The sequence below is a fragment of the Zea mays genome, chromosome 2 (assembly GCF_902167145.1).
Source record: "Zea mays cultivar B73 chromosome 2, Zm-B73-REFERENCE-NAM-5.0, whole genome shotgun sequence".
Taxonomy (NCBI): Eukaryota; Viridiplantae; Streptophyta; class Magnoliopsida; order Poales; family Poaceae; genus Zea; species Zea mays.
The window spans coordinates 240,923,160-240,943,026 of record NC_050097.1 but is presented as its reverse complement, the minus strand read 5'-3'; the positions used below and the strand labels follow the sequence as shown (position 1 = coordinate 240,943,026).

Here is a 19,867-nt window from a genome sequence, read left to right as displayed (position 1 = left end):
AACGTGGACGCGGGCCTTAGTGTTCGGCGGCCCATACAACATGAGCCCGACCGACCGCGGGCTCCAACCACCAAACGCGTCGACGCGCAGCGCACGCACGAACACACACGAGCAGGTTTCCTGCAACGCAGCGCGTCGAGCAGACCAGACCCGCCCGGCCTGGTTGTGGTCGAGGAGGAGACTGGAGGAGGACGGGATAGCAGACGAGAGGAGAGGACGCGCACGCCATGTCAGGTTCGTCCGCCGCTTCTCTTCCCGTTCCCCTAGATCCCCAATCCGCGCACGAGCACGACAGGACTGCTCGATTCGGCCCGAAACCTGGCGCCTGCGGAGAATTCGAGCGGCGGGCTCGATTAGGAGCCCGATTTCGCACGCAACCTGCGGGGGAGAGCGGTCGGACTCCTCGTCCCCTGTCATGTCCCCCATGGTGGAGAGGGCGGTTCCGGAGAGACGCGGCCGCATGGGTATGGCCTTATGGCGCCACCTGGGACGGGATCTTGAGGAGTCGCGCGGATTTGTTTCTTCGTTGATCGATTGATTATGCTGCGTCGTGGTGGGCGAGGGAGTGGACTCGGTTTGTGTCAAGGAGTGGACGTCGACATGTCTGTTGGCCCAGCGCCTGCGGCACTGCTGGTTAATCTGTGCCTTGCACTTTTCAACCCTGCTTGGCACTTTGGACTTCTATAGTTGATGTTCAGCAGTGGCAGGATCTAGGCATAAGCTTTTCCAATTATGTTTAACCCCATAAGCTTTTCCAATTATGTTTAACCCCTTCATAAATTTTGCAAATACATGCTGATTGTGTTATTGGACTTAAAAATCAACAAGTTTGGCAACACAGGTTTTAAATCCTAGATCTGACACTGATGTTCAGTAGCGAATTCAGCCCCTCGTTGTTGTTACACAACCTTAAAATTGGTGCTCTCTTCCAACCAAATGAAGGTCTTGGCTTCAATATATTCACCATTCTTTTAGGAGTCTTTTGCTCCTCTGTCTTGCATGGCAGTCAAGAACATTTTAGCCACCGTGTGTGTGCTTGCTTTGCTTTGCTGCTAAGTCAATGGCTGCGAGCTTGTTATCCACAGTTTTGTCGGGGGTAGGCAGTGCAGCAGCCGTGCTCTTAGTTAGTTATTGGAATTGTTCTTGACATAACCCTTGATTTCTGTTAAAGGTAATGGATTCTGATGTTATTAACTTGTTAGTGCACTTTGCAGGTCCACCACCAAAGCCTTGGGAGCGATCTGGAACTGAAGGAACTTCAGGTCCAGCACCTTTCAAGCCCCCATCTGGTGGAAGCACCAGTGATGTTGTTGAAGCTTCTGGTACCGCTAAACCCAGCGAAAATGTTACTGCGATGGAGGGGAATGCCGCTCCTAATGTAAATAGCACTGTTTCAAGGCCTATGCCACAGCGGCCTTGGCAGCAGACAGGTTATGGAAACACCTATGGAGGTATTCAACGTTTTCAAAGTCACTTGTTTCGTGATTGTGGTTGTCTTAGGAACACAATTTCAGTCTCACACTGACATTTGCAATTTGCCTTTTGGGTGTAGGGTATGGTGGATCCAACATGTATAGTTCATATGGTGGATTTGGCAACACTTATGGTACCGGTGGACTCGGAAATAGCATGTACTCGAGTTACGGAGGAGGTTATGGTGGTGGCATGTACGGCGGTGGCATGTATGGAGGAGGCATGTATGGTGGGATGGGAGGTTATGGTGGTTACGGCATGGGCGGAATGGGTGGTATGGGCATGGGTCCATACGGTAATCAGGATCCAAATTCGATGGGCCCTCCTGCATCCCCGCCAGGTTTCTGGGTGTCCTTCCTCCGAGTGGTAAGATACTTTTACCACACATTATTCTGAATTGTTATATTGGTTCATTGCATTTTAATGTATGGTACTTACTTGAAAATGCCCATGGACCTGAGGTATTGGTCACAACCACTTGCAGTGCCATTACATTTACAAAATGTCGAATCACCTCACTTTTTATTTCCAGAAGGACCCAAGTAAGCCATTTTAAAATTTATGGTTTGTGAATCCAAAATGACCTCTTCTATTTACCATGAAACCCTGACTGTTATAAATTCATGGAGGAGATTTACTTCTAGGTTTAGTTACATGGGTCTCTTAAGTTATTTCCACCAGTACTTATCATTTGTATGCACCGATTAGTTCATTGCTCGGATCTTTGTGCTTTAATATGCTCATATCAAACTGGCCCTACTTAGTAGTTTTATTAGTCATCATTTGTTTTCATCTTTGCAATATGCAACAGTAATTAAGCTATATAATCATTCTTACAAAGCAAGAACCGCCACTTTTTTTGCATTAAGTCATGCTTAATCTTAACACTTTCCCTTTGAAAAGTTGGCAATTTTCCTGTTTCCTGTGTTTTCCCCATGAAATTCCTGTCAACGAGAGCTTAAACTGCTTTGAATGGCTGGCAGATGCATGGTGTTGTCAATTTCTTCGGACGAATCTCATTCCTTGTTGAACAGAACACTCAGGCATCCTATTTCTTCATGACAGCAATGCTGCAGGTACTTTTTCTCTTACATGCATTTATTTTTTTTTGCTGCCAGTATTCGAATCAAACGAGTCACTCATCCCTGTACTAAAATCGTTGTCATCACGGTGCCGGCTAGCTCTTCGACCGGTCCGGTATGCTCTACGGTGAGCTTGCACGGTTTGTGCTGCGTTTGCTAGGAGTGAGAAGAAAGCCAAAGAAGGGGGGCAGCATTCAGGGGCCAGAAGCGCTGGCGTTCGAGGGACCTAGCCGGCAGTCTACCGAGGCACCGAAAACGAACAACTGGGACAACGTCTGGGGAAACTGAGATCATGCCTATGGGTGCAACGAGTTGAATCATATAGAAGAAGTGCAAGGGCTATGACCTATGGGAGTTTGCTTGCCTTTTGATTCATCAAAAAGAAGATTGCGGCCAGATACCGCCTTTGGTGGCAACTTAGGGGAAGCTGTGAAGAAGAAACTGCTGGGCCTCTCTTGCTTTTCCCAGCTTTGCCTTGATGTACCTGCGAGGGCCATGGCCCATGACACTGGTAGGTTTTTTTTTTCATCGCAACTGTAAGGTTTGGTGAAGAACGGTTTCACAGTGCACTGATATATATGTAGCTGCTTGCTGCTGTTGTGATATCAGTGTGGGTATCGATTGTTTGTATATCTCTATCTGGGTAAATAGTGTCCGCCTTCGAAAAGAATACATCAAATGTTTGTGCACCCTTTACAGCCTCGTCTAACTTGGTTTTGAATTTGGACTTGGACTTGTTGAGAGTCCCCACCCCATGCAAGTGTCGATTCTGTTGAGATGTCACCTTCTGTCAATATGCTTTTCTGCTGGTAATCTAGCTGCTGGCATGGCATGGAGACTGGAATTGCGTCTCCATGAAGGGAACCTGTTCGACATTTGATAGTGGAGGGCTATTAGGCTTTGGGATCATCCATTCCATAGACAGACACCTCTCTTTCCCTGCTCTTCCTCCAGTAGCTTTGTCTGTACGTTCACGCGGAAGCTCCAAGAGACAAGAGGGAGCGCCTCATCTCGCTCCCACTCGCCTGTTTCGCCGCCTCCTGCAGGCCAGCCCTGTTCTCTTGTGCTGCAAGAGAACAGGCCAGCTCCCGTTTCCTCTCTTCGTTCAGATGAAGACTGTCATCCTGGGCAACTTTCCAGCGTTGAGGAGGTTGCTTCAACTGGACACGTTGAGACTCTCTCCAGCAAGGCAGCAACACTCGCTATTACGCTGCCATTGGGAAAGGAAGGCCGCTGACTTCCTTCACAGCAGTGCAGTGAAGAAGGTGACCTTGTACTTGGACTCCAACTAGTAGTAAATCCGGGCCAGGAGGACTATGACTTAGGCTATCTCCAGCAACGTCCTCTAAATTTCATCTTCTAAAAGAATATTCTCTGTCCTTTACAGACTACTCTAAAAGATTTCGTACTCTATATTTTTACTCTCTCCAGCAGCGTCCTCTATATCTCATCCTCTATATTAAATAATCAATTAAAATCGCTATATCAACGTCACCTCCACGTGGGCCCTTTATTTGTCCGGAGCCTACAAAGAGCTATACACGTGGGCCCCTTAGGCTGTTTCCAGCAGCGTCCCCTAAATTCTATCCCTTAAAAGAATATTCCCTGTCCTTTACAGCACACTCTAAAAGATTATGTCCTATATATCTTCTCAGTCTCCAGCAACGTCCCCTAAATCCGGTCCTCTAAAGCTACAGTGATAACAGACTTCCTTTTTTCATTGATTTAGTTTTTTTATTTGTTTGCATATAATCGAAACAACATTTTAGTTTTTACACAGAATAATCTCTATTTTATAGAACCAAACAACTAAATGATTGTAGCTAGAAAAGAACTTTCAGATTGGATAGATAATCTTACTATGAATATCTGCAAGGAATTCTCCTGACTGACCTTCTCGAGGTCATCCTGATTTTCCATTACGAAATCATCAAGTTAGCCAAAACCAAAACAAAAGAGATTGGATACAAGCAACGATAACCCTAACCTGTGCAGGAGCACAACAACCGTTGAGCTATGCATTGTCTTCCTTGAGTTCGCTGACCAAATCTTACATGGCTGCATCATCAAAATAGAACAAAAAAATTGAAGTAGGCAAAAAGAACAAGCGCTTTGCCCCAAAACCCTCCCTCCTATCCCATCGGTTCCAGGGACAAATCCAGAAGCTTTTAGACGCTGCTCTGAGTGGGATCGACGATTTTTGTTGCAGATCGAAAACACACGGCGCCATCCCGTTGGGGTGCCGGTCTTCTGCGTCGTCATGACCACGTAGTCACACGCCTCTAGGTGGGCCCCCAGCTTGAGCACGACTGCCGCAAAGTTCTTCCTCGTCATCTGCTTCGTCGCTGCTGCCGCGGAGATTGAGGAGCGAGGCAAGGAACCAAGCGTTGCTAGCGGAGATTGGGGGCTTGCTGTGCATGGATTGGATGGGGACTCGAGGGAGCGTGCACGGCCAAGGAGAAGTTTCGCCAAAGCGGGTAGACTCGTCGTCGTCGGAGAAGAACCCTGAAGACGATGTGCTGCACGACGGACGCGAGAGGGTTTCGACTTCCGAGCAAGCGCGGGAGCGAAAGGGAGGAGACGGCGCGAGAGTGATAGCGGGCGGTAGCGTGACCGCCACATTTGGAGGACGACGAAGACACGCTATATTTTAGCGAAGGTTTTAGCGTGCGTTGCTGGAGTCGTAGCGAATGTCTCGATCCGCTATATTTAGCGTACAGAGCCATTTACCGCTCCTTGCTGGAGACAGCCTTATTTGTCTGGAGCCTGCAAAGAGCTATACACGTGGGCCCCTTATTTGTCCGGAGCCTGCAAAGAGCTATAGAGGAGCCTCCAAATTTAGAGGTCGTGGCGAGGCTCCTGTATTTTACAGGAGGTTGTAGGGGACGTTGCTGGGGAGAAAAAGTAAACCGAGATCCGCTAAATTAAAGGTACCGGACGGTGTACCGTCCCTTGCTGGACACAGCCATATGAAAACTACCCTAGCCCTGGTCAGACTCAAGTTAGCCATCTACTGAAGTTAAAATGATCCAGCATCTGCATTGCTTGCAGCTCTGATGGCTGGGTGGTGGGCAGCAAATACACGGCCCAAAGGAGGCCCGCCTGACATTATTGTTCCTCGCAGCTTCCTCCCGTGGCGCCAAAAATTTCATTTCATTTTCCCCAAACCCATCCCCCAATTCCCCCCCAAAACCTTCCCAGTGTGTCTTCTCGACGAAGGAAGCCATCTCGTCTCTCTCCGCTCCGGCGATTGATCGGCGGCGCCGATGGTGTTCCTGCAGCGCAGCCGCCCCGTCAACCCCCGCAAGCGCCCGGCACCGCCGCCCGAGCTCGAGCCCGAGCCCGAGCCCCCCAGGCCCGGCCCGGACGCTTCATCCGCCGTCGACGCGGCGGCGGCGCTGCTCGCGGACGCGGGCTGCACGCTCCTCGTCCCGCCGCACCAGCCGCCGTCCCTCCCCTCGCCGCACTCCTTCGCTGCCCGCCTCTCCCGCAAGCTCTCCGCCGGCGGGGACGCCTCCTCGCCCTCGGCCCCCGCCCGGCGCCTCCTCGAGGGCCTCGCCGCCTTCGCGGCCTCCTCCCCCGCGCGGCTCCGCCAGCTGCTCCTCCCGACGGCGCCGCACGAGCCGAGCCTTGCCCGCGCGCTCCTCTCCGTCCCCGCGCTCCAGCCGGGCCTGCTCGCGCTGCTCCTCGAGAAGCTGCCCGAGCACTTCGGCGGCGACGGCGCGCTCGACGGATCGCCGCTGCAGGACGACGTGGGGAGGCTCATCGTGTCGCAGTTCCGCTGGCTCGATTTCCTCGCCGACGCCGACGCCTTCGTCGACAAGCTCGTGGAGGTGCTCTCCGTGGCCCCGCACCGCCTGAAGAAGGAGATCATCGGCTCGCTCCCGGAGATCGTTGGCGACAAGAGCCACGCCGCCGTGGTCGCCGCGCTCGAGAAGCTCCTGCAGGAGGACTCCGAAATCGTTGTCGCCGTGCTCGATGTGCTGTCGGATCTTAACCTCAACGAGGAGCTGCAGGAGCAGGTGATGTAGACACATTTTGTTCTCTGTTTTGTGTCTGTCAGTGAACTTTGTTTTGTATGTCAGTATGATGCTACCATCTGAATCTGATGACGTCACCCTCCTGCAGGCAGTGACTGTTGCGATATCATGCATCCGGACAATTGCTCCAGACCAGACGCCTCATCTGCTCAGGTTCTTGCTGTTGTCGGCTACACCAGTCAATGCTGGGAGGATTATATCGCAGATACGTGAGCAGCTCAAGTTTGTTGGTGTTGTCGATCCACGGGCTGCACGGAGTAAGAAGCTCAAAGGGAAGGCATCAGCTAATAGCACTGATGGGGCAATACTTGATACACTGAGATCAGGCCTACGGTTTAAGAATGTAAACTGTTTTAATCTTCAGCTTATTTTGCAGCACAGTACTGCAGATTGGGGAAGCTCTCCCCTTAAACTTTTCGAAATCATTTTTGCCACTATGTTCAAGGTTCATCTTGGCTGTGTTTTGCTGTGAACCACAGATGCTTTGTGAGGCTTTCCTGAAGGAGCTGAAGTCAGTTGACCACCCGAGGGATCACAAAGTGATTGATGTTTGGCTCATCATGCTTATCTATGCCAATGGTGGTGCTCTAGAGAAGGCTGCAAAGAAAATACTGAAGTCCAAGATCTTACATGAGTGCATAAGAGAGACACTGTTTGATCAATGTATTCATGGGAACACTGAACTGGTAAAGGTTAGTTCTTCATTATACTGCAACGATTGTATACATGCAGCATACATGTGACTAATCATGCTAATTTGGAGTCTAAATGCGCCATGATTTAACTTGAGTCAGGAACATTTCATGTCATACCTCTCAGTTAGCGATTACTTGTTGGCTTGCAAGGAAGAGAAAGCTAGAGAGTTTGCGGCTTATTTGTTCACAGCACTATTTGAAGAGTTCACTGATACATACTCCAGGCAAGAGGTACCACTTGGCTTCCAACACTTTTGGTTGTAATGATTCACATGCTAAAAAGGTTGAGAATGTCTATATATGCTTATGGCATGGAATAATCTTTGTGATTCTGAAACATTCAATGTTGTAACACTTTCAGACACTTTGGTGGTTTAAGTGCGAATACATAACTAATGGATATGTACTCTGTGAATTAGTATTGAATGGCGATGTCAGGTCCAGCATATATATGAACGATACATTGAAAATGATGTTCTTAAACTCATACTATTTCTGCATGCTAGAGGGAATGTAGTACTTATACTATGGGTAGAAGAGTGTTGGAACTACTGATGAAGTGATATCGATAACTGATTACAGTTGAGAAACTTAGTGTCATCTGATTTCTGGTCATGACAAAAACCATGGTATAACCGTATAAGGACGAGATTTATTTAGTGTTAAGCCAAAGAAATTTAGTCAATGAAATTTTGTTGCACATGGAATTGCTTATCTTTGATTACAAATTATCTGTTCTGTTTTGTGCATTTTATCTGTTCATCATTTCCTAATAGTTTGTCCCTTCTTTTTTGCAGCTTGTGGGTTCATTGGTCACTCATATAGGATCTGGGGTTAGTTACGAAGTTTCATCTGCTCTGGATATCATGATTTCTTTAACATCCAACAATTCGGAAGAACTGATTCCTATATCTTCACACATAACTGGTAAGGTACTTTCATATGCTAGTAGTTGGTCTTTACTCCACCCTTTGTATTATTCCTCTTCTTCTGATATACAATTCACAGAGCTTCTGCATATTGAAGAAAAAACATACTTTCCTTTGTATTTAGTGCTTTTCATTTTCTTAATAGACATATCAACCTTTTCAATACAGGAATATTGGATTACTTGGAGAGTTTTGGCGAAGATAATCTTCGGAAGGTTTGTGATACATTGTTCATTTCTCTTCTACTCTGTGCCTTCATAAATAATAGCTAATCAAGAACTTATAGGTTTATGATATCTTCTGTCGTTTGGCACTGGCTGCTGGCTTCAATACTGGTTCAGGTGGCTCTTCAGTTGCTAACGAGGTTCTAATGGTGGTGAGGAAGCAGGTATGATCACATTTATTACATGGGTAGCACATTTTTCCGACAAAGACATCTTTCACTAGCAAAGTACAAACCGTTATTGTTCTGTGCCTACTTCTTACCTTGTAGGTTAGTAATCCAGACATGAAGTATAGACGGATGGGAATAATTGGGGTTTTAAGGATAGTTTCTACTATCGCTTCCACTGATGTCAATGCTGCTGTGAACTGTTCATCATCTCAGGTTTGTTTAAGTACAATGTAAATTTAGGATAAGTGGCAATATTATGGTTATCATGTCGCCACACGCCACGACAAGGCGAGTCGCCAGCTGGGCGCATGGACACCTAGACACCAATTTGTTTAGCAGCAAGTATGCAACATATATCATACAAGATATAAAAAACTAGCAAATAAAATATAGGTAGCAAGCAATTATATATGTCTAGCAAATACATGATAAAACTGAATAACTGATAAATATGGCATATTATCCTGCCCTAAGTCCATAAGGCTTAATTAGTATATAAGTCCATCTCATTTATGCCGCACACATGCTCGTCACTTGCAGTTGCAGCAGCATCATCTGTAGCAAGAGCTTGGCCATAGTCATCTTCAACATGTAGATCATCAAGAGCAACAAAGTCAATTTCAGCTTCTTTGTCTTCTCCTAATCCTTGTTGTTCTTGTTCTGAAATTATGGTTGTGGTGGATGTTGAAGCAGCAGCTACAACACCATTTCAACGAGTATAGATCCTGCTCATCCTAGGAAAATTACGGTTCTGTAGTGATGTTGTTGCACCAATGGCTTCATGAACACGAGACCAGAAAAGATCATGATCTTCAGGATGATCTCTTCTTCATTGTTAGTTGCCATTTGAACCTATTGGAACTCTTCTAAGATCAAAGGGTTTAGATTTTTTTCTTCCACATGTCTCTTTTTGAGCCTTTCAATTATCTTGTATCAGATATAAAGCAAATCATTCAACCTTTGGTTCTCTAATCTGTTTCTTTTATTTGTATAGATCTAAAAAAGAAACCACCACTTACTTACTAACACCCCCTTAGGCCGTGTCCAGCAGATCGTGTATAACTGTATATGGACGTGTAAAACATTGTTTTGCACTGTAGATAACACTGTTTGCAGAGTGGAGTTTGAAATAGTGGATGTGATAGGGGAGTTGCTGGAGATAGCCTTAGTATACCATATATGCGCTACACATGCTGAAATTAATGATAACATGTTAGGAATGCATATACAGTACATCAAAATAAAAGAACTGCATGTACTGCATCAACCGTGTTTTGCATTCATGAAATCCTAATGCTAATTTTATTTGGCTGGTTTGGTAGCAACCAAATTGTGAGGAGGCCCTAGAATTGCTGAAGATGTCTGTCAACTCATGCAAATTTGTGACATTACTCTTGATTTTTCTATATGATGAATTAGCTGCTTTGCTGGATAGCAAAGTTATCCACTCTTCAATTCATGACTGGTGGGTATAATAAAATGATGGTATATACGTATATGTTCAATATTTCATCATATGTTTTTTCTGCTGGTTGTGCTCATGCAAGATGGTCTATTTTACCAATTGGTCTATTCAGGGTAGGAGAGCATGTTGCAGAGTTATTTGAGACACCTTTTCTTGCCGATCTTGAAAATGGTGAACTACCAGAGAAATATCTATGTGATGGCATAGAAGGTTAGCTAAATGATGTTGTGGTTATTTTTGTATTTTGGACTCCATTTCTTTTTAGCATAGGCCATTAGGTTGTCAATACCTACAATAAACATGGGCAAATGTAATTGTTGACACCTTGGTTACAGGAGAATTATGGATGAAGTTGGATGGAAATATCTCTCCAGTATGTGTAAATATTATGCGTCTAGCCCCCACTTCGCCCCAAAAGTAAAATATCATTAGTTATTAATGATGTCATTGTTTTGGTACTTCCTCCATTCCAAATCATAATTTGTTTTGGCTTTTCTGGATGCATAATTTTAACTGTGCACCTAGATATATAATAAAAACAATGTATCTAAAAAAGCCAGATCGACTTATAATTTGAAACAGAGGAGTAGCTAATTAGTTTCAAAGAACCTGCACTAGCAAAATTTACTGATATTTTTCACCTTTTGCAGATCCCAATCCTGCTTGCAGATCCTTATGTCCCAATTTTCACTTTTAACAACAGTAAGTGCAATAAATGTGTAGTTCTATATGCCTTAATTGCTGAGCTTACATTCTTACTTTATACCGAAGATTGAACGTTTAGGAAATGAAGGCTCACTTGGTGGAATAGATGCACTACTTGGCTGTCCTTTGCACCTTCCCTCTACCAAGGTTATATAAATTTCTCCGTTCAATTATTGCTATCTACTTTCTTGGTGTAGTTCTAAATTGCTTGGGTGTGGAATACTTCTAATCCTCACTTGCTGTTGCACTCAAATAGTGTCTAGTGGCGACTCACAAATTATTTACTTCCTCTGGTCATAAAACCATGTCGGTTCGGACAAGATTTAGTCAAACCTTAAAAACTACATCAAAACTAAGTATCTAGTTTGAAAAATGCAAGTTACATGTGTAGAACTGTATTGAAAAACACCTGCAAAATTTCATAAATTTGAAGTTTTTTAAAAATATATTGTGAAAGGAATTAGTGGTCAAATATATGCATTGAAGACTACACAATCTCAAATGTGAAGATTTTTTGACTGAAGGGAGTAATTCTTAAGGTAGTTTGCAAAATATTTCTAAACAGAAGTGCCAAATATATGCGTAATATCAGACGCCAAGCATTTAAGAATGGCAGGAGTAGCTAGTTTTTCTAAAAGTCTTTACCTATAGGTTGTTTGCTGATCTCTTTACTCTTGTAGTAGGACTTCACTGCTTCTACTATATAAATGCCACTTCTGCAGTATATACATTGTCAAAATTTTGAGAGATGCTATTTAATGATCAAGCAAAATAATAATTTTTAGTATGGACCACCAACAGCACTTGGATGGAGCTAACTGGGGAAACCTGTCAGGATTGCAGAAAAAAACAGTGTGCTATTCCCTATACTATGCAATAAACTGGATCAGGGAGTTGGTGAGTAGTTTTGTATGCTGTAGTTTTCGAACTGTGATTTTCAAATTTTCATCTCTATTGTCTAAACTAGAGCATCAATGCAGCTCAATGCTTTCGGCACACAGGTTGAAAGTAGGGTTGATAATGTTTCACAGAAAGCAAGGAACGAGACAGCAGTAAAACTTCTGAAGCGTCTAAGAAATCTGATGTGAGTGTACACCCATCATTATTGTGCTTTTATACTGATAATGATCACATTCATAGTTAGCCCCATTTCAGAAAACATCTGTAAATGGAATAGAACCATTTAGGTCCTTGTCCATTGGATGTTTGCTCTGCCATCACCATTCCTGAACCCTAGGCACTGAAAGCTTTGTAGTGTTCTTATTTCTGACTCCAAGTGTGCGGGACTGAGCAGTAAATTTCCATCAGTATTGTCCAGTTGATTAATCTAAATATGAGAAGTTAGTAGATTCCAAACTTTTTATATCAATTATTTTCTTTACCTGGCCGCTGGTTGCTTGAATGGGATGTTTATAATATAAAAAACGTTTAAAAAATGTAGTTTGGGTTTTGTGACATGAGATATGTTTATGTATTCATGTATGACATATGCCTATATGAGTAAATATAAATTTGTGCAATTCAGATTACTTGAAGGCTTGCTGAATGCATTTCTCAAAGATTATCCATTATCTTTACCTGAGTTGCGATATCTTGGGGATTGCTCTGGATCAGCAAGCACCAGCAAATTCAACATTCCAAAGAACATGGGAGAGGAGAGCATAAATGGTGCTTCCAGCAAAAGACAGAAGGGTTGCAAGGGCAAAGTCTCAGAAAAAGTGAATCCTGATGATAAACTCAAGCAACCTACAATACTGGATGCTTTCAAAAGAGCAGGAGTAACAGTCAGTCAAGCAACAAATAAAGCTTCTTCACAACCATCATCAAGTGGAATGATGTCAAAGGATATCGAACAAGATGCTACTGATCCTGGTGAACTTGGGCTTATAGATTTAATGGCAGCACCAGTTAAACTAGATATGCAAAGATACAAATTCAGAACTATCCGTGCAACGTGCTTGTCTTTGTTGAACTACTCAGAGGTATGGATTTCTTCAGTTTAAATTGACCAGGGGATCATGAAACCTTTTCTTCCTATCTTAATTGCCAACAATTGGTATGTTTTTTTTTGCAGTGTCAAGGTTCATCTTCTTACCTTCAAACTGAGGTACTTCATTCCTATTATATAATTGCTGCTAAAATATGGTTACATTATTAACGTCTGTCTGTTTCGTCACGCAGTTACCAACATATCTATATCTTCTCCGTGATCTGCATAACAAATTAGATAATCTGAATCCTTCAATCAAGCCTTTTCTTAGTACTTCTAAAGCAAAATATACTCCTACTCATTGCCATAAGAGTACACAAGATTTTCTTGACAAAATCCAGCCACTATTCTTAGTTTTAAGGAAGCATCTGGATGGAGCAGTTTCAATGATCAAAGATGGTAACCGTCTATTCCATAATTTCTGCTTCCTGTTACTTTTACAGTGTTTGAATTAATAATTAGTGGGCTGAGTCGGTTTCTTAATGGTCGGGGTTGTATGTGCTGGGAGGGATCCCCCCCCTTTATGGATCTTTTCTTCTTAGTGAAATGACACACAGCTTTCCTGCGTTGCTTGAGAAAAACAATCAAGGTTATTAAAACGACGAAACGTTGAAACGCTCATGGGTGGAGTTTTAACTTTTAAACGGTTTAAACAAAGTTTAAACGTAGTTTTAAACAACATAGAGAAATTTCAATATATAATAATTTCAGACAATAACATAAAGTCAAATACCAAACAACCAACATAAGTTCACATAATAATATTGTGCAAAATAAAGTGGAATGCAATGTCCACAACCACAAGCACACATGTGTTACTCAAGCACTCAATAACCATCATCCAAATCATCTAAACCAACATCATCCGTGCTAAAATCAGCCATTTCTCCTCCAATCTATTATGCAATAATGGAATGCATGTTCAGAACACAGCACTTCAATCCTTCAGCAAGCGAGCAACAGGCAAGCTGTTCGCTTGAGCAACTGCTGAAGTGCTGAAGCAACAGCAAGCGAGCAACATCAACTGAATGCAATGCTGTTCGCTTGAGCAATGAGCATACCAGATAGATTAAACGTCGTCTGATGGGGATAGTGCTTGAGCATACCAGATAGTGCTGGAGCAAGCGAGCAGGCGGCCGGCGGACTGGCCCTGCTTGGCGGGTGGCGGACGTCCCTGTTGTGGCCTTGTGGGGGCGGCGGATGGGCGGACGCGGACAGGGATGGCGCTGCCTGGCACAGGCGATGGCGGCCTGGACTCCTGGAGGCGCCGCGGCGGCTGCACCAGATGGGCGTGGGCGGACAGGGACAGGGACGACGCGGACTGGAGGCACCGCGGCGGCTACAACGGACTGGACGGACTGGGCGGCGGAATCCCTATTCCCTAATTGGGCTGGCCGCTGGGCCAAAATTTGCTGGCGGAAGTAAAACGCCCGAAACGCGGCGTTTAACGCTATTTTGCGTTTAAACGTCAAAACGTGACGTTTAAACGTCGTAAAACGACGTTTTACGCGCAAGTGTTAAACGTTTTAGCGTTTCGGTGTTCTGGCAGCGTTTTATAGTTTAAACGTCGTTTAAACGACGTTTTAACGTCGTTTTAATAAGCATGAAAACAATATCCACATTTCGTATAATCCTTCATTGACTGTCTTTGCTTTCGATTGGTAACATGATAAGCTTACTACTCTTCAGAATCAGAGAGCTGTTCAGATGACTGGAGTTCACATTCATCTTCTGCTGGCAACCCAGACATACCATATGTGGTTGTCTCCAAGTCATCAATTGTGACTGCTGTATGCAAGGAGATTCTTGGCTGCTACAGGAAGGTTGTTCTATTGATGTATTTTCTTTTATCTGAAAATAGACGAGATCTAGAAACTGAAGCTGCTAATGCTAACAAGTCTGGTGCCTTTTGCAGTTACTTGGCATTCCTGATCTGTTGAATCAACCAAACATGTCAATTCTGAAGCAACTTTTGCAGACTTTACAGCCAACTGAAAATTTTGATGATGTTCTTTCCGAGTTCCAACCATCTCTTGCTCCTTGCAATGTTGATTACCTGTATTGTGGAGCATGTAAAATATTGGAGGATATTATGGATTCAGGTAACTAGCTATTTGTGCACACAGTGCTTGGACATTATGCAACCTTTTTTCACCTAATTTTAGTGCACTATTTTTTTTTGCAGTGTCCTCATTTTCATACCTTCTGTCTTCTAATGTGTTAATTACTATACAATCAATTGTAAATTCTGTTGTTGTGTTGTTGGACAAATCTGGGGAACCAAATGGGAAAAATATACACATGGGATGCTCCAAAGCAATCATTCCCTTTCTGCGAAAGCGTCTTGGATACTCAGCTCATAAGCTGCTCAGTGCTGATTTCCCTAGCGAAGATGCTGGAAAAGGATGGCAGAGTAAAGTAAGCTTAAGTTCCTTCCAACTACCTTTTTAATGTGCTAGCTGATAGGTGATAAGCTTGTAGCTACTAATATTTTCTCTGTTCTGTTGTCTGTCAGGGTGATCTTATACAGAAGATATTGCAAATATACCTTAGGAATAGTGACTCTACTTCAGATCTACTTGCTGAGATAGGTCGTGAATTGCCTAAGGTGGGCCATCTCTTCTTCTCGAGTGATGCTCTGAGAGACATCTCATTTAGCATATAGTTGTAGATATGAACTACATGATCCTTTTTTTGCCTTAGAATACTCCTTATAGGTTCTTATTCCATGTTTTAAGGAACCTTCGCTCAAAACAAAAGATAACCAAGATGTATCGTATGGTTTTCCAACATTGTGTTCCTCCACTATTACCTCTTGGTACCGTGTGCTTGTAAGTATGGCGTTTGATACATTTATGAAATATGCCATGCTTGTCTTGTCTTCTAACATTTTGGTCACTAATACAGCACGAGGAGAACACAGGGAGTTTAAACAAGACGGTGAGCAATTTAAATCGGCATATATGCGCTAGAATTGCTCCTTTTCCCCCCTATCGCTGTGTCCTCTAATCTAAACTGTAGCGTTGCCTGATGTTTGAGTAATTTCCATCCTAATCTAGATCAAACAAGCACTGAAGGCTAGAGGATCAGTTGATACTATTCTTCAAGAGATTCAGAAATCAGTGGATGCATTTGTCTCTCTAATAGGAATGTGCAAGTCCCACGAAAAGGTTAGTTGCACCATAGTGTCTCAAACTCAAATCCCGCAAACAGTACCTTGTGCGGTTGTTTAAGTACTGAGCTTCTGGATGAAGGAGACACTACTTACACTACTCTTTAATTATAGGTTTCTATGCATGCAATGGCAGTTAAACATGGGGGGAAATTTATTGACACATTTCTGAAAGGTGAAGAATTGAGGTTCTATAAGTTCATTATGTATACAAGCCTTTAACCTTTCAACATTCAGTTGGTAACACCAATTTTGGTGTATCTTGGGTCTTGACCTTTGACAAAATAAAACATTCAATTTACTATTTGCCTTTTGCAGCCTTCAACTTTCTAGAGAGACATTTCGAGCAACATAATGACACCATAGTTAAAATGGTAAGGGTTAGTCATGTTCCTTTTGGTATCACTGATGAATTACAATGGCTGGTCAGTGTCGCTGATGAAATTATGCTGATACAGCTAAAACAACTCCAGAAAGGAACAAGAATAATCCAATCCATATGTTCAGATGCTAAGGTACAGCCGATGATTCTGTGTACAGCGTTGATACCATGAGCATTGTGCCCCGTGCTTACGGCAGTGCGCCTGCGATCTTGTGCAGGGTAACAAGCGGACAATGATCACAAGCAAAGTACCTCCTGCAAAGAGATCCATGGAGCGGTTCTTGTTCCAGGTCAAGGCGCTGCTACACAGCTGCTCCGCCGAGAAGGAATTTCAGATGGGTAAATTATTATGCAATCTCATCCATGGTTTCTTCAGCACCGTGCGTAATAGTCATGCACAAACTGCAAGTTGGCATGTCAACCTAGACCTGAGTGGTTTCGTAAGCTACCATACAAGCACACGGAGCTGTGCCTACTTCCTGCTCTAATGCCCCTCCGTCCGCTTTGTGGATTCTGAACTGTGACAGGCAATTTGAAGCACAAGGACTTGCAAGGCCATGTGGTGAGCTCTCAGGCGTATGGGAACGTGGATGAGGAAGATGAGGAGCAGACGGAGGTCGACTCCGACCTTCCAGCTGATGAGCACGATAATGGCAATGCCATGGAGGAGGATGCTGTGGAAGGTAGCAACGAGACGCCGATGGAGGAGGAAGAGGAATAGTGGCATAGGTACCAATCTGTACATCTCTTTCTCTCTAAGCCGGCCAAAAATCTGTCCCAAAAATTAACAGTTTTGTGTGTGCATTTAGTGTAGAAAAAAAGATAGGATCCCCACCAGAATCTAGGTTGCAACGTCACTTGTAAATATGGAAGTCTGAATAAGTAGTTTATATATTGCTAGCAGTGGTCGTTTCATAACCAAAACACCATTAATATTAATAGCAAACTCATAAACACAAAATGACATAGAAAGAAGCAATATTACAACGCGAGGGGAAAAGGGTGGTCCGCCTCTGGCTCGCTCTGGGAGATGACGAGATTCAGATGGCCTTTGCGGGTGGCGCGGTGGAGGCGGAGAGGTCGGCGAGGAGCGGCTCGTTGGCGGAGGCGCCGCCGGCGTTGGTGGGGGAGTCCGGGTCGTGGTTGGGGTCGAGCGCGCGGTCCATGGCGCGTCGGCCGGTCTCGAGGCAGGGCTTGCATGCCATCTCGATGGTGATCCAGCCGAGCACCACCGCGGCGATCGCGATCACCGCCGTCACCACCGCCCCCATCGCGATGAAGTATTCCTCTCGTCCTCTGCGCGGACGGCAGATCTGGTGGTGTGGTGGATGCAGTGGAGTGTCCACGGGACGGGTGCTGGGTGCGGAAACTGCGAACCAGTTACAGAGGGACAAAGGGGCCGTTGCTGTGGGTCCCGGCATGGCAATGTGGAGCGCAGCGGTTGGATTGGATGCGTCCGGGCTCGGCAGTTCCCAGGCGGATCCCCGTTGTCTTGTCCTATTACCAGCTCGTAAAGGAAACAGGTCCTTGTCATGCGAATCAAATCAAAGTTCCCCGATATGCCTACCAACCAAGCCCAGTGTGGCCCAACTAAACCCATTTCCTTTTCTTGCTCCCCACCCCCATATGCTGCAAGCCAGGGGATCACCATCAGAGCTGGTTCCCAAGGGATTGTAGGGGTTAGAATCTTTTTTTATTTAAAATTAAATAAAAAGGATAAAATTTGAAACAGATCGCATGGACAATTATGTACGATCAGTCAGCGATATTTTTTTCCCTTCGAAAAGCACGTAGATATTTTTTTTGGTCAATCCCCCACCCCACATCGTCATTCAGTTGTGTCAATTTTCATCTTTGTATGGGTAAAGTTCAGGGATCTTTATCCAGTGATGAGCTTGGCATCATCAAGTTTTTTTTTATCAGGGTACAAGGACGCCACGAACGCATACCACACACACCCGTGTGCATGTCCATAACACATACAAAAATAGATTAAGAGGCATAGATCTTTAGTGCGTGGGAACACACAATATCGACCTACGTACTGTTCCAAGTCGCGCGCGGTTTATTGGCAAAGCACAGCATGGATGGATATGCACATCTACATCCATCGTCTCTCCAAACTCTATATACACGGAATTATCGGAGATCTCTCTTGTTGCACCGTTTGCGCGCGTACGTTGCCCATGCATATGCATGCATGGCTAGCTGGCTGTACATACAGATACAGCTAGGTCGGTCGCGGTCGTACGTCGTTCACAAGATATATCAATAATAAATCAATGTAGGCCACAGGATCCATGCATTTGTATTCATGTGTGACCGTACGTACGCTCGCTTCGTGTCGTGTGTGTGGCTGAGTGAGTCCGATGGATGGCAGCCGTACGTACGCTGATTAATTTTATTTTTTGTAAATAGATTATGTAGCTCGACGGCGGAGGGTGGCGGCGGCACACGGTTTTGCTCCCACGTCGTACACGTAAGCAGTGACATGGATGGATGTACGTGGACGTTGTGGTCTCCAGTCCGTCCAGATGAATCGAAGTCGGTACTACGTACGGTCTCTGCTGCATGCTGCTGTGCATGCATAGATAGTGTATACTCTACCGCTATGCTAGGTACTGCCGAGAGCTAGTCGTCGGATCGATCGACATGTACAGCAACTGCATATATATTTGCATTGCATCAGTGGTACGTAGTCCACGTCGACTGCTGCATGCTCAACCAGCAGTGTAGCACGTACGTTCCCAGCCCGGCCAGAACAGACATCGGAAATGGCTACCTTTTGGGAGGGGGGATCGCCCGGAGTTTAGCGCAGGTACGGCGAATGACATACGCTATGCATGCACTGCTAGCTTTGACATTATTCTTGTGCATCACATATGCATTATATATGTACGCACAAAGCCAATACTACTACTATATATTTAATTTAACTACGCCACAGGAACGCATACGATCATATGCATCCGATATATAGTAATGCATGTATGGACGAAACAAAACGGGCCGGTGGACAAGCATATATATTGTTAGAACTCAGTGGTAACGAGATTGAGACAAATGGCAGAGAGAGACAGTTATTCTTTATTGCAGTGATACTTGTTTATATACAAGTGGATACAGTGTTTCCCAAGGGGTGTGTCCCTTGGGAAAAGACTGTCAGGGATTTGATCACATGAACAATATATTTTGTAACACTCCCCCTTGATCAATCCAAGTCCATTTGATCATCTGCAATCTGTCTTCCAAGATATTATCTCCTCAAAACCCTGTGGGAAAAAATAAGGAGTACACAATGCTTTTGGATCATGAGTAAAACTCACATTGAACTCCAAAAGAAAATTATGCTTGTAATCATCATTCGTAAAAACCCCCTTAGGGAAAAATCAATGATGAAGCATATAGCTTAGTTGATATTACCTCATTAAAAACTTTGGACGAGAAAACCTTAACAAGGCAAAACTCATACAAAGAAAAGAGTGTAATATGATGGATCAAAACAGGTCAAATATCATGGAGAATTACTCCCCCTGATCC

At 44.4% G+C, this 19,867-nt stretch overlaps 3 protein-coding genes across 10 annotated transcripts; 2 read left to right on the top strand and 1 right to left on the bottom strand.

Annotated features, from left to right (window-relative positions):
* The first annotated feature begins 33 nt into the window (after window positions 1-33).
* On the top strand, window positions 34-3,253 carry LOC100194278 (uncharacterized). 4 transcript variants are annotated; one of them, XM_008669071.4, is made up of 6 exons: window positions 34-234; window positions 1,203-1,451; window positions 1,553-1,839; window positions 1,935-2,015; window positions 2,457-2,549; window positions 2,655-3,253. In XM_008669071.4, the coding sequence occupies exons 1-6, from the start codon at window positions 228-230 to the stop codon at window positions 2,841-2,843; spliced, it is 906 nt and encodes a 301-aa protein (XP_008667293.1). In that variant the 5' UTR covers window positions 34-227; the 3' UTR covers window positions 2,844-3,253. The 4 variants fall into 4 exon arrangements, with proteins under 4 accessions (XP_008667293.1, XP_020403036.1, NP_001388328.1 ...); NM_001139317.1 differs by having other exon boundaries at window positions 171-234; window positions 1,215-1,451; window positions 2,655-3,226; XM_020547447.3 differs by lacking the exon at window positions 1,935-2,015.
* Window positions 3,254-5,695: 2,442 nt separating this feature from the next.
* LOC103648272 (Fanconi anemia group D2 protein homolog) lies at window positions 5,696-19,262 on the top strand. Of its 5 annotated transcripts, XM_020548742.3 has the most exons (31): window positions 5,725-6,577; window positions 6,684-6,938; window positions 7,075-7,287; window positions 7,390-7,521; window positions 8,088-8,217; window positions 8,388-8,434; window positions 8,506-8,607; window positions 8,713-8,826; window positions 9,936-10,078; window positions 10,191-10,288; window positions 10,414-10,495; window positions 10,729-10,780; window positions 10,850-10,930; window positions 11,585-11,680; window positions 11,764-11,867; window positions 12,309-12,765; window positions 12,858-12,890; window positions 12,965-13,172; window positions 14,463-14,596; window positions 14,689-14,875; window positions 14,959-15,191; window positions 15,289-15,381; window positions 15,512-15,604; window positions 15,681-15,713; window positions 15,833-15,943; window positions 16,060-16,120; window positions 16,264-16,319; window positions 16,404-16,460; window positions 16,546-16,666; window positions 16,855-17,056; window positions 18,746-19,262. In XM_020548742.3, exons 1-30 carry the CDS (start codon window positions 5,822-5,824, stop codon window positions 17,046-17,048), a joined length of 4,476 nt encoding a protein of 1,491 aa, XP_020404331.2. In that variant the 5' UTR covers window positions 5,725-5,821; the 3' UTR covers window positions 17,049-17,056; window positions 18,746-19,262. The 5 variants fall into 5 exon arrangements, with proteins under 5 accessions (XP_008670980.1, XP_020404332.2, XP_020404331.2 ...); XM_008672758.3 differs by lacking the exon at window positions 18,746-19,262 and having other exon boundaries at window positions 5,696-6,577; window positions 16,855-17,266; XM_008672759.4 differs by lacking the exon at window positions 18,746-19,262 and having other exon boundaries at window positions 7,441-7,521; window positions 16,855-17,266.
* Window positions 17,193-17,789, bottom strand: LOC100381352 (uncharacterized). Its single transcript, XM_008672760.4, has one exon. It carries the CDS (start codon window positions 17,746-17,748, stop codon window positions 17,368-17,370), a length of 381 nt encoding a protein of 126 aa, XP_008670982.1. The 5' UTR covers window positions 17,749-17,789; the 3' UTR covers window positions 17,193-17,367.
* Window positions 19,263-19,867: the final 605 nt, after the last annotated feature.

What these genes read in the sequence shown, in the direction of transcription:
- LOC100194278 (XM_008669071.4), top strand. An exon ending in TTATGGAAACACCTATGGAG is followed by an intron (nt 1,452 to 1,552) that starts GTATTCAACGTT and finishes TTTTGGGTGTAG; the next exon opens with GGTATGGTGGATCCAACATG. An exon ending in TCATGACAGCAATGCTGCAG is followed by an intron (nt 2,550 to 2,654) that starts GTACTTTTTCTC and finishes GGTGCCGGCTAG; the next exon opens with CTCTTCGACCGGTCCGGTAT.
- LOC103648272 (XM_020548742.3), top strand. Translation starts at nt 5,822, where the DNA reads ATGGTGTTCCTGCAGCGCAGCCGCCCCGTCAACCCCCGCAAGCGCCCG. An exon ending in GCGAAGATAATCTTCGGAAG is followed by an intron (nt 8,435 to 8,505) that starts GTTTGTGATACA and finishes AAGAACTTATAG; the next exon opens with GTTTATGATATCTTCTGTCG. An exon ending in TCTATGTGATGGCATAGAAG is followed by an intron (nt 10,289 to 10,413) that starts GTTAGCTAAATG and finishes CCTTGGTTACAG; the next exon opens with GAGAATTATGGATGAAGTTG.
- LOC100381352 (XM_008672760.4), bottom strand. Translation starts at nt 17,748, where the DNA reads ATGCCGGGACCCACAGCAACGGCCCCTTTGTCCCTCTGTAACTGGTTC.